The 12,514-nt window shown below is 41.5% G+C and overlaps 2 protein-coding genes across 6 annotated transcripts in view; one reads left to right on the plus strand and one right to left on the minus strand.

Annotated features, from left to right (window-relative positions):
• Positions 1-7,064, minus strand: part of LOC120568852 (ranBP-type and C3HC4-type zinc finger-containing protein 1-like) — a 10,096-nt gene extending 3,032 nt beyond the window's left edge. For 2 of the 5 annotated variants that reach the window (XM_039816579.1, XM_039816578.1), the window contains exons 1-6: positions 6,619-7,063; positions 4,378-4,552; positions 3,480-3,572; positions 3,225-3,366; positions 3,045-3,135; positions 2,664-2,949 (exon numbers count right to left, since the gene is read on the minus strand). In XM_039816579.1, the coding sequence (XP_039672513.1) occupies positions 2,664-2,949; positions 3,045-3,135; positions 3,225-3,366; positions 3,480-3,572; positions 4,378-4,552; positions 6,619-6,882 (1,051 nt within the window). In that variant the 5' untranslated portion in view covers positions 6,883-7,063. Of the gene's footprint in view, positions 1-2,663; positions 2,950-3,044; positions 3,136-3,224; positions 3,367-3,479; positions 3,573-4,377; positions 4,553-6,618 lie in introns of all 5 variants that reach the window. The other 3 variants (XM_039816580.1, XM_039816577.1, XM_039816576.1) reach the window with 3 other exon arrangements.
• A 25-nt stretch (positions 7,065-7,089) lies between these two features.
• LOC120568851 (alanine aminotransferase 2-like) lies at positions 7,090-12,508 on the plus strand. Its single transcript, XM_039816575.1, has 12 exons — positions 7,090-7,167; positions 8,983-9,180; positions 9,278-9,367; positions 9,488-9,596; positions 10,337-10,470; positions 10,578-10,821; positions 10,920-10,999; positions 11,100-11,236; positions 11,569-11,743; positions 11,868-12,020; positions 12,151-12,263; positions 12,392-12,508. The coding sequence occupies exons 2-12, from the start codon at positions 9,124-9,126 to the stop codon at positions 12,480-12,482; spliced, it is 1,383 nt and encodes a 460-aa protein (XP_039672509.1). The 5' UTR covers positions 7,090-7,167; positions 8,983-9,123; the 3' UTR covers positions 12,483-12,508.
• The last annotated feature ends 6 nt before the right edge of the window (positions 12,509-12,514 follow it).

Genomic DNA, 12,514 nt, shown 5'->3' on the forward strand with positions numbered 1-12,514 from the left:
ACCTGTTTACAGAGCTGTACTTTCTCTAGTTTGGATGTAGTATTTACAATGAGTCAGAAAATATTTGGAGTTTCTGCTGGAACTGCTTCCCCTGCGACCCAACATCGGATAAGCAGACGAAGATGGATGGATGGATGGATGGATGGATGGATGGATGGATGGATGGATGGATGGATGCTGCACTTAAGCACATTTTAAATCAAACAATGACTACAAGATTAAAGTGAATTTTAATGTTAATATCCGATGAACAATGTAGGAAGGAAGGACTGAAGGAAATTAAGTTTATAGAGTTTTAAACACTACAAAAACCTCTGTGTTAACAGAATGTACTGTTGTACGCTGTAGTCCAATTCTTGCACTGCCCTTTTGAGATTAGAGAAGACATTTTATTTAAAACGTGGCTGCAAATCTTTTGCGGTTAATGGCTGACATAAGAGTAGTCAGGTTGGTTTAATCAGGTTAAGAGCTGCAAAGATGAATCGATAAGTTAACTACTAAATTAATCGCCAACTATTTTCATAAATCGATTAAATCGGTTGGCTTCATTTTTTATGAGAAAAAAAGGAAAGGTTCTCTGATTCCATCTCTTTAAATGTGAATATTTTCTATTTTCTTCACTGGAAACTGACTATCTTTGAGTTGTGGAAAAAAACAAGGCATTTGAGGAAGTCATCTTGGGCTTTGGAAAACACTGATCTGACATTTTTCACAATTTTCTTGACTCAACAAATAATCGATTAAAGTGCTCATATCATGCTCATTTTTAGGTTCATAATTGTATTTAGAGGTTGTACCAGAATAGGTTTATGTGGTTTAATTTTCAAAAAACACCATATTTTTGTCATACTGCACATTTCTGCAGCTCCTCTTTTCACCCTGTGTGTTGAGCGCTCTGTTTTAGTTACACAGTGAGGCATCTCGCTTCTGTTCCATCTTTGTTGGGAGTCACACATGCGCAGAAGATAGGTAAGGACTACTAGCCGGTCAGAAGCAGAGTATGAGGGAGTGCCACGCTAGCAGCTAGGCGAGCAATATAACGTGTGTTACAAAGTGATGCATGTTTGTCTCTGAAGTAAAGGCTGGACTACAATAGAAGAGTTTGGAGCAGTTTGTGAACAGTGTTTTCTGTTGGAGATGGTAAGTCCCATTGGGGTGGACTTTGGGCTTTTTCACTTTGTAAACCTAGAACGTGCACAAAAAAGATCCATCCATCCATCCATCCATCCATCCATCTTCGTCCGCTTATCCGGTGTCGGGTCGCGGGGGGAGCAGCTCCAGCAGGGGACCCCAAACTTCCCCTTCCCGAGCAACATTAACCAGCTCCGACTGGGGGATCCCAACGGTTCCCCGCGCCAGGTTGGAGATATAATCCCTCCACCTAGTCCTGGGTCTTCCCAAAGGCCTCCTCCCAGCTGGACGTGCCTGGAACACCTCCCTAGGGGGGCCCCAGGGGGCATCCTTACCAGATGCCCGAACCACCTCAACTGGCTCCTTTCGGCGCAAGGGCAGCGGCTCTCCGAGCTCCTCACCGGATGACTGAGCTTCTCACCCTATCTCTAAAGGAGACGCGCCAGCCACCCTCCTGAGGAAACCCATTTTGGCCGCTTGTACCCTGGATCTCGTTCTTTCGGTCATGACCCAGCCTTCATGACCATAGGTGAGGGTAGGAACCAAAACGCCGGTAGATCGAGAGCTTTGCCTTCTGGCTCAGCTCTCTTTTCGTCACAACGGTGCGATAGATGGAATGTAATACCGCACCCGCTGCGCCGATTCTCCGACCAATCTCCCGCTCCATTGTCCCCTCACTCGCGAACAAAACCCCAAGGTACTTGAACTCCTTCACTTTAAATAAAAGATATATAACACAATAAAGGTAAGGGGAAAGCATCATATGAGCACTTTAAATAATAAAATAATCAACAGATTAAACTGACAATAAAAACTATTGTAACTCCAGATTTCCACTGAATGCAGAACGTCTGCGGACCGGCTCCGCTGCGTGCCGGCTGTGTGCTCTGCCGTCCGTCAATAACCACCAGGTCCGGATTTGTTGCGGCACGGCTGCGGCCATGTATTACTGACAGCTGTAGTCACGAGGACCCACAAGTTCTCGCAAATTCACGTAGAATAGAACCACAAAACCAACAACAGTTTGTTTCCATCCAGAGGGGAAACAGCTGTGTGCTGTGTTTTCAAGGTGTAGTGCAAGGAAAAATGATCCGCCGTGAGCACGGTGCATTTTATTTTGAAAATTAACCGATGTTTATTTTGTTTCTGTGCTCGAACTTCCTGTCCCGCACTATCTGCCGTGTGCTGAATTGCTGCGGAGCTCTCTGGCGTCCGGCAAAAATAGAAGCTCTGCGTATCTGCTCCGGAGGGCTGCGGATCGGCGGAGCTGTGCCGGACTCGGGACGCAGCCGTTTGGCAGTCAGTGGAAATGCACACGTTGACCTTAATGGAAACCTAATGACTCCGCCGCCGTTCCGGAGCGGATCCGCAGACGTTCTGCAACCGGTGTATATTGGGGGTAAGTTGCAGCCCTAATCAGGTTGACAGCTTTGTTTAGTTTTGCCAGCTAGCACCTAGCAGTTGTCCAATGTGCTCCAGGCACTGTACATTTTTGATGCATTCTGTGACTCCCCGACATGTGTTAAACTCACCCTGGTTGCTGTGGGGTAGCCTTGAGGGCAGCGTGCTGTAACCCCTCCAGTCTTGGGAGGTTGGGCCGTTGCCCGGTGGGAGTGGTGGGGCGAGGAGGGCGCTCTCCAGGTCCTGCTGGAACAGCTGACGGGTGATGCGGGCTTGTCGGGCGGAGATCAGGTAGAGGTACGCCGTATCGCCGTCCTTCTGCACCCCGTAGGAGGCCAGCGACCTCGGCTCGGTGCACAAGCACTGACCAATCACCCAGCGCTGCACGCGAGGATGGAAACCGTACTCGAGAAACACCTGAAGAACGAGAGTGGTGGGAGTTAGTGAATGAAAACCTACTGCACCGATTGCATTTTTTTTTTTTTTTTTGGGTTAACTGACAACTTTCAAACCTGTTGCTTGAGTGCAGCCACGGTCATGTAAGGAAAGACTTTCACTGTGACACAACAGGATGACGAGACATCCTCCACTACCACAGATAAACTGAAACACAGATATACGGCACTATAAGTTGCAAAAACACATAACCCCGGAAGCAATAACTCCTCAGCCTGGAACCTTTCATTTCTCACCTGATCTCTCCCTCTGCGTAGTTGTTTTCAGACAGCTGAATCGTCAGCGCTGCTTTTTGCCGAGCCAGAGCGGACGCGTGCTGTGAAGCCCCTTCAGTATCGCCTGCTTCAATCGCCCTGGCGAGCTCCAAGCACAGCTCCTCTAAAAAAAAAAAAAATTTATAATAATAATTAGCGATCAAAAGTGATGTTTTTAAGAGCACGCTCTTAAACATAGAAAGAGAAAACGTGCGACGGGAAACAGAAGACACCCACCAGTGAGCGGCAGCGATGCGGAGCTCCACTGCTCCATAGCTGCTGCGGTGTCCTCGTGTCTGCCATCTGATTCACACGTGTTCATATTTGCAACTGTCAGAGAAGCAAAAAGGAACGGTTACAAACGTGCTTCAATGATACGGTTTCCAACACGCACCTATATAAAATCAATATTTATTTGAACTGCACTTTAATAACGGCCAACGTACGTTATCAGCAAAACCCTTTAATAACGGAGAAAAGGTTTTCTTGTCTCAGTTGTATTAAGGTCACAGACACTCATATGTATTTAATTTGTTTTAATTAGTTCCTCCTAGTAGCACACTTCATGCTTTTCTTTTAGCTACTGGTTTGGCCTTCAAAATCAGCCCTAGAGCACCCACAGCGCTCATGTCGTTTTACTTTGAAAACTGGGCATAACTGTGTGTTTCTAAAGAGCTTAAGGTACCATGCACCTGGTCTCTTTATTTTATATCTGAGGACACTTATTTGTCCTAAATTTTCCTCAAATTTCTTGATTCATCCTCTTTACCTTGGGCCACAGATGGCATGACGTGTTGCTTTACTAATTTTTTGTAATAGTATTTCAGATTTTATAGTGATTTAAAATTAGAAACTCTACATACTTAGGCTTGATAGTTGAAACACTTACGAGTTAAGTTTGTGTTTTTCTCTAAAATTATTGAGTCAGCATCATTATCAGCGTTATGCTGTTAACAGACATAATCCAAATCTTCTTTTTTTTTTTTTTTTAATAATGGTTACATTTATGCTCGACTGTGATATTATTGTTGTGAAATTAAAATTCAATATTCAACATCTGTCCTTTCGAAAAGAAAACACAGTAGGTGGTAGAAAGAGCAGGTTGGGGAATAAAGACAATAGTTGTCAAACGGACCTCGATGTGCCTCTCTGAGTGATGACATCACCACGGTGGCCCACTCCTCGGCCTCGCGGTCGCAGCGGAAGTTGAAGCGGATGCAGTCGTGAGGCGGAGCGGCGAGACGCATCTCATGGCAGCGAGGGGATTTCACCTCGTACTGCACCGAGCGCAGGTCAAACTCGGCAATGAACTGAGAGGGGGGGGGGAACAAAAACAAGTTCATCTCAAATAGGGCTGCACAATATATCATTTTTTCAATTCAACGTTCAATTTGTTCAATAAAACAATGTTGATTTCAAATGATTTCCTTTTATTTGTATTGAATTCAACAAGCAATATGTTGTATTTTAGCACAATACTGAAAGCAACAGAAAGGCAGAACTGAGTACACTTTACTAATCTGTTTTTTATCGCAAGTTATATCGTTATCGCGATATTCAATAATGCTATCACATATTTTCCCCTATATTCTGCAGGGACAGTTTGTAAGAAAAAAAAAAAGTAAATAAGAAATTATTACAAAAATAAAACGAAAAAGTTGTACCAATTAATCCTAAACCGATGAAATTAAGAAATCTCATATTGATTTCTTGCCAGGTAGGCAACAACAATTGTTCAACAATTATTAATAAATCAACAATTAATTCAACAATTATGTTCATTATTGATTCATCTACCAATTATTTTCTGAATTAATTGATTATCATTTAGTCTATAAAGAATTCCCATTACAATGTCTCGGACCCATGGTGACATTTTCATTTTGATTGTTTTGTGAGACCAACAGTTACAAAATCCAAAAGATATTCAATTTAGGTGCAAATCTTCACATTCGAAAGATGGAACTAGCAAATGTTTGGTATTTTTACATTTAAAAGTGGCCCAAACTTTGTAATTGTTATAATAGATGCAGATTACTTTACTGTTCATGGACAAATCGATTAATCAAATCATCGTTTTAGCTTTTCAGCATTAAGGCAGTCTGGGGCATTTGCAAATACACATTGCTGTTAGCCTTTTCTTAATTATTTGTATCCACCATAACATTTGACATGAAAATTGAAAAACAAAATACAAAATTTGGTGAGACAGGCAGAGTTCAAAGTATGGTCAACTTCACTTCACACATGATCAAGCATGTGTGTCTGCAGTTGGGACAGTAATCACCCCTAATACCGAAAGAGAAGAACTCATCCTTGTACTGAAATGTGTCTCAGCAGTGAGATTACCTTAGGTAACCTGAAGAATGGAATTAGCAAAAAGGAAACTATAGTTGACATTAACAGTCTAAAGACAAAAAACGGCTACTGGTTTAGCAACGGAGTAGGGGCCGCTCGATTTAGTCTTGCATAGCCAGACCTATCTCCACAGCGCTGGAGTATGGTCTGGCTACACCGAAAAAACGCTCTGGCTTGTTGGCATTTATTTAAACCAATCACAATCGTTTTGGGCGGTGCTAAGCTCCAGATGCAGCAATGATGCCCTTGCATCAGATCTCTTCCAATGGCTAAAAATGTAGTTGGGCCTAAGTCAGCTAAATCAAAAGGCTTTATCCTTTGAACAGAAGACCATACCTAATGTGGTCCTCTTCAAACTCAGCTCGTCAGGCTCAGATCTACATAGTCAGACTTTGCTCAACCTTCCTCAGTCCCATGCTTGAATTATTATCAAGACATTTGAAGGGATGAATAGAGACATTCAACAAGACAGAGTGACAACTATAATGGTACATGTCTTTTGAGCTTGTCATGCCACATATGACAAATACAAGTCTGAAACTGGTGGAAAATTCCCACCGGTCTTGCCATTAAGACCAGGAGAGTCTTACTGTAGCCGTTTACCACTGGGCATAGTTGAAGATTTCCCCTGATGATGTTATGATGTGTACTGGTTATGGGAGAACTGAAAATGAAAGTGAAACTAAAAAAAACCCTCTTAACTACAGTATTGGTAACTAAAAAAAAAAAAAAAAAAATACTTCTATATCATACAGTAGAACAATTCGAGGAAAGTCTTGGGTGGTGTTGCAGCTGTATGTCTTTATAATATCCACATGCATTCCATGGAATCTGGTGTGGATGTATCCCCAAATCTGAATTGTAAGGAGCTGTATTGTAGTTCTCCATAAAATGGCGTGTACGGGCCTGTACTGGTATACAATATAAATGTGATTCAGTAAGGTTGTTCATCACAAGCATATCTAAGCGGGTAACGACAGCACAGACTCTAAACACAGGTGTATGTGTGAAATCTCACCACACTGCGGTTTCCGCTCGTATCTCGCAGCGCCAGTCGGAACTCTCCGGCCCGGCTCGGGTCCATGCTGAGCTGGAGGCGCAGAGCCTCGCTGCCTGCTCCAGGGAGACACAGGGGCCGGATCCCTGAATGGCACACCGAAACCCGGACTGACATTAAAACAGTAGTGCAGCAAGGCGTCAGCGCAGGCCCGCCGCATGCAGCCTGTTGGGACGAGGCAGGGACCGGGGCTGGAGGAGCCCAGCCGCCCGAGCTGAGTGCCATGTCGCGGAGGGAGGGTGTTTGAAGCCCCGCGGCAGGTGTTAACGTCCGCTGCTTCTGTTGAGTTTATAAAGTCCACCGGTGTCTGAAGAGTGCGCGTTTCTTCACGGGCAGGCTGTGGTTGTCTCTTCGACCCGCAAACTCTTCCATATCTACCCGACCCCAGCAGACGAGTGAAAGAAAAACAAAACAGGAAGTAGAGGGGCACGTCTTTTATTTATGTCCGTAGAGAAACTTGGCCGTGAAACATCCGGCCACAATATAGCGCTTCTCGAAAGAATATAAAAGGTACCCTAAATAAATATTATATATATAAATATATATACATATATAAATATTATATATATTTAGTTATATATATATTTATTAAATAAATATTATATATATTTATTTAAATGTTAATTTGTTTTAAACAGCAAAGCAACAGAAAAAAAGAGCTGTAGATTAAAATGTTTGCTGCTGTCTCTTACAGTGAGCACAAAAAATATAAAACGATGTATGGGGCAAAATAACATTAGTAGTGATACAAGTAGTGATAAATGATATATATATATATATATATCGTTTATATATATATATATATATATATATATATATATATATATATATATATATGCCCTACCATTAATCTATTACTGTGACTTTGGACTGTCATCTACAAATAGATGGTCTACTTACTGGAAATGTATTTTACATATATTTATTTAATTTTTATCAGCAAGAAAAATAAAGCCTGACTCAGTTAAAAGCAGTTTTTCTGCTGTCCCACACGCTGAAGACAAACAAGATCAATCAAGATGAATTAAAAGACGTAAATTAAATGTTCTACAGATGTACGGTCGATTTTCCAGCAGCAGTGGCAGCAAAAACTGCCCTGTCCTGTTGTACACTGTCCTGTACACTGGCCTGTGACTCCAAGACATTGTCCTGTGCCTCATAGTGTCTGGGAGTCACAGGACAGTCATGGAGTCACAGGACAGTGTACAGGACAGTGTCTGAGATATGATCTGCTCTTTCACTTTGCCAGTGTGTTTTATCTTCTGATAAAAAATAATTCATATATTTTGGAAATGTGCTTTACTCAGAGAGGGAGTGGAGTATTTCTATGTGTGTGTTGCCACACACATTTTGCATTCGCTCACAATATGTTTGCAGTCCCATGCATTACATTTTGTTTTGTGAGGTTATCCATTCTTCTATCCTTCATCACTGGTCTGAGCCATGCTCTGGAATGGAAAAAAAACCAACAGAAATACAGGGAATGTGTTACTATGTATGTGTATGTATGTATGTACAGGACAGTGACAGTTTTTGCTGCCACTGTCCTGTACACTGTCCTGTGAATCCATGACTGTCCTGTAAACTATCCTGTGACTCCAAGACACTGTCCTGTGACTCCATGACTGTCTTTTATACTGTGCTGTGACTCACAGACACTGTCCTGTGTCCATGACTGTCCCAGGACAGTCAGACACTGCCCTGTACACAGGACAGTGTCTTGGAGTCACGGGACAGTGTCTGGGAGTCACAGGACAGTGTACAGGACATGTCATGAAGTCACAGGACAGTGTCTTGGATTCACAGGACAATATACAGGACAGTCATGGAGTCACAGGACAGTGTACAGGACAGTGTTTGACTGTCCCAGGACAGTCATGGAGTTACAGCACAGTGTTTGACTGTCCCAGGACAGTCATGGAGTTACAGCACAGTGTTTTGGAGTCACAGGACAGTGAACAGGACAGTCACGGAGTCACAGGACAGTGTCTTGGAATCACAGGACAATGTACAACAGGACAGGACAGTGTTTGCTGCCACTGCTTCTCTGATTGTCTTCTGCATATGGCAAACTGCAACACAAAAGTCTCTTTTTCAATTTAAGACATTTTTTATTTTTTTACAGTCAATCTCTTAAGGAAAGGTTGAAATAAAATATAAGACTAACAGGGTAGGGACTTTAGAACAGGAATGATGTTAGTTGTTTGCTTTGTGCAAGTTATGGCTGTAACTGATTTCTAGACTTTTTGTGAAAGTAAACAAAACATCACTGTTTGTTAATAAGGCACAGATTACCACATATCTTCCATGTTTATCTTTAACTAGAAATCTACATGCAATAATTGAACTTGCAGCAAGTTGGCAAGCTCAACACAGTTTATCTCAGCACAGCCGGTGGTCTGATAGAAGTGAAGAGGAATTACAGAAGTGAATGTCCTGCAGGAGATCATTCCAAATGTGAAGAACATGAAGCAGTTAGTCTTGGCCAGACGAGCAAGCCAGATCAAGGTAGAGCTCACACAGGTAAGTTAAAAAAAAGAAGTTATTGACATATTTGCAATATTCATTCTAAAGTGAATTTTCCAACCTGTGTTTGTGCTTTAAATTCCCCTGTTCACAGAGAGTGAGAAAGCCATACAAAGAAGTGATAGATGTCTCCTGGGGCGACCCACACAAGGCAGGTGTGAAGCCTCTTTCATTTGTCCGACAGGTAATCTGACCTATAAAATCTACTCATCTTTAAGCTGTTTCCTATTAAAACACCAGTTACTGTAATGAATCTCCTTTTGACTAAAAAACGTACTTAACTGTGTGTCTTCATATTTTGCAGGTTATTGCAGCATGTCTTTACCCTCAGCTTCTGAACAGCGACAGACTGCCAGTGGACGTCAGGCAGAGGGCTCAGAGTCTGCTTAAGGGATGTGATGGAGGTAGTGTAGGTAAGGGTAGTCTATGTGATATTATTACAATGAAAATGTTAAAGATTCAGCTCACTCAAATTACAAAAGAATTTCTTCTTTTCTACCGACTTTTGTACTGGTATCTCCCCTCAGCAGATTGTATTGTATTTGTATTATTTGCCCATGTTTTAAGATATTTGTCTCCAAGATTTCTGGATAATTTTAGGTGAAAGTGTGTTTGTTTATTTTGTGTGTGTGTGTGTGTGTGTGTGTGTTTTACTTTTTGGTTTGCATATATATATATATATATATATATATATATATATATATATATATATATATATATATATATATATATAAAAAGTTAATTTAAGTTAATAAATTACAAGGCCAAACATTTTATTGTTCCAGTTTATCAAATGTGATAATTTGTGGCATTCATTGTAAGTTAAATGTTGTGGGTTTTGGATTGTTCGTTGGACAAAACAAGCTATTTTAATTGCAACTTTGTGCAACTCTGGCAGTGTAGGAATATAAGTAAGATAATTAATAAATACAATATACATACAAATGTATGGGAGTATATTATATAGAGTAATACTGTATGCATACAGTATATGTAATATTCACACACTAGGATAATATAATAATACCATATGAAATATATGTAATAGAAATAGAAAATAATACAATGAAATAGCATAGAGATAAAATCAAAAAATACAATAATATCACACTGCTCTACAGTGTCATCTCATCTTTCTGTGTTCTTCCTTCAGGCTCTTATACTGCAACAAGGGGTATATCAGAAATAGTCCACAGAGTCTCTGAATTCATAACGAGACGAGATGGCGGGGCTCCATCTTACCCTGAAAACATATTCATCAGCCCCGGCTCACAGTGGGCACTCCGGGTAACAGACAATATTACCGACAATCTGTAATATTATATACTGTGTCTCGTCCTCCTGTAGATTATCATCATCTTAAAGTAAACCCAATCTTTTCCTGTGCTTATTAGAACATTCTCAACGTCTTGGTGAACAGTGAGGCTTCACACAGAACAGGTGTGCTGACTCCCATGCCATGCTACTCCGTTTCCCTTATGTCCATAAGGGGGCTAGGAGCAGTTACCGTTCCCTACAACCTCAGGGAGGAGCAGGGCTGGGAGCTGCAGGTGGAGGAGCTGCACAGAGCACTGGAATCTGCAAAGGGAGTCTGCGACCCTGTAGCTCTGTATGTCATCAACCCTGGAAACCCTGCAGGTAGTAAAACTTCACCAGAATGGACATCATCGCAGTATATTTTTGGGTTTCAAAAAATATAGTATTACATGGTTGTTTTCATGCCATGCTGCCTGTAGGTTATGTTCAAAGCAGGAAATCAATTCAAGAGGTGATCCAGTTCGTTTCAGAGAAGAGGCTCTTTCTTCTGGCTGATGAGGTGCATGTCTTAAAACATTGTCCTCTATCCAGAGATATTCATAAAGATTAAAAAATATGTGTAAATAAACGCTTGCATATCTATGTGTTCTCCTTCACAGGTCTATCAGGACTGTGTTCATGGGGAAAATAGTGAGTTTGTCTCTTACAAAAGGGTTCTGGCTGAGATGGGTCCTCCTCTTTCAGACACAGTGGAGCTGGCGTCCTTTCACTCAGCATCGAAAGGCTTCCTGGGAGAGTACGTTTTCAGTCCTGAAGAGTATCTAATGTTTTGCTAGGTGGTCTACACAAAAGTTGCAGAAATGCAACCTAAGACAAAGGCTCAGTTGTAATTTAGACCAATCAAAACGAACTTGACATAGAAAGTTAATTCTTGACATTGGAAACAGTAGTTAGCTAAATATTCTCACGACAAGATTGATGAGACAAGAAGTCCTTAAAGTGCTCTGAAAAACAGAAATTTTAACATGTAGAATTTCCATGACCGCTGGGCAAACTGCTGTGGAAGAGTGTGTGATTTGAACGAAGCTTCAGAACAGCTACTAACTGGACTCTTCTCTCTCCTACCAGGTGTGGTCTGCGTGGTGGATACGTGGAGCTGGTAAATCTGGACCCCGCTGTTAAGAAATACATCTACAAACTGTTCTCGACAGATGCCTGTGCACCTGTGTTGGGTCAGTTTGCCCTGGATCTGATGATGAAACCTCCACAACCAGGAGATCCCTCATACCCACTTTATAGTGTGGTGAGAACACATATATGCAGTTTAGATTATTATTTTGCAGGATGTCTAATAGCCTGCTTTTCTTAAGCAATTGGCATTACTCTGACCCAGTTTGATTTATTTTTTGTTGTTTGTACTTCTGCAGGAGACACAACACATCAGGACCGCACTGGTTCATAATGTAAAGAGAGTCCTTGAGGTAGTAAACAATCTGCCAGGTTTCTGCTGTCAGCCAGTGAAAGGAGCATTTGTGTTCCCCAGACTGCATCTTCCACCTAAAGCCATTCAGAAGGCCAAGGTTACAATACTATCTCATAGAACCTAGTATAAACTATAAAACCAGAGCAAGAGCATCATTAAAAGAATTGTCACATATCTGGTGCATCAGTCATACAATATTTTACACCTGGTTATGTTTTTGCTTTTAGGAAATGGGAATGCAACCAGATGCATTCTACTGTATTAGACTTCTAGAGGAGGCTAGTGTGATTGTCAGTCCTGGTTGTGACTATGGACAAAAGGAGGGCACCCACCACATCAGGTATAATAAAAAGATAGAGCATTATTATACTGAATGCAAAAAGCATGTTTTCTAGTTGTGTGCGCACACACACACACACACACACACACTTTGAAATGGTTACCTTTAGCCCTTCTTTCTTTCTGCAGATTTCACATTATGACCCCTGAGGACACGATGGAGGAAGTACTGAGACGCCTGTCTAGCTTTCACACACAGTTTATGAAGGATTTTTCCTAAGCACGTTTGTAAAATGAGTTATTTTCTTTTCT

Source organism: Perca fluviatilis, chromosome 11 (genome assembly GCF_010015445.1).
Source record: "Perca fluviatilis chromosome 11, GENO_Pfluv_1.0, whole genome shotgun sequence".
NCBI lineage: Eukaryota > Metazoa > Chordata > Actinopteri > Perciformes > Percidae > Perca > Perca fluviatilis.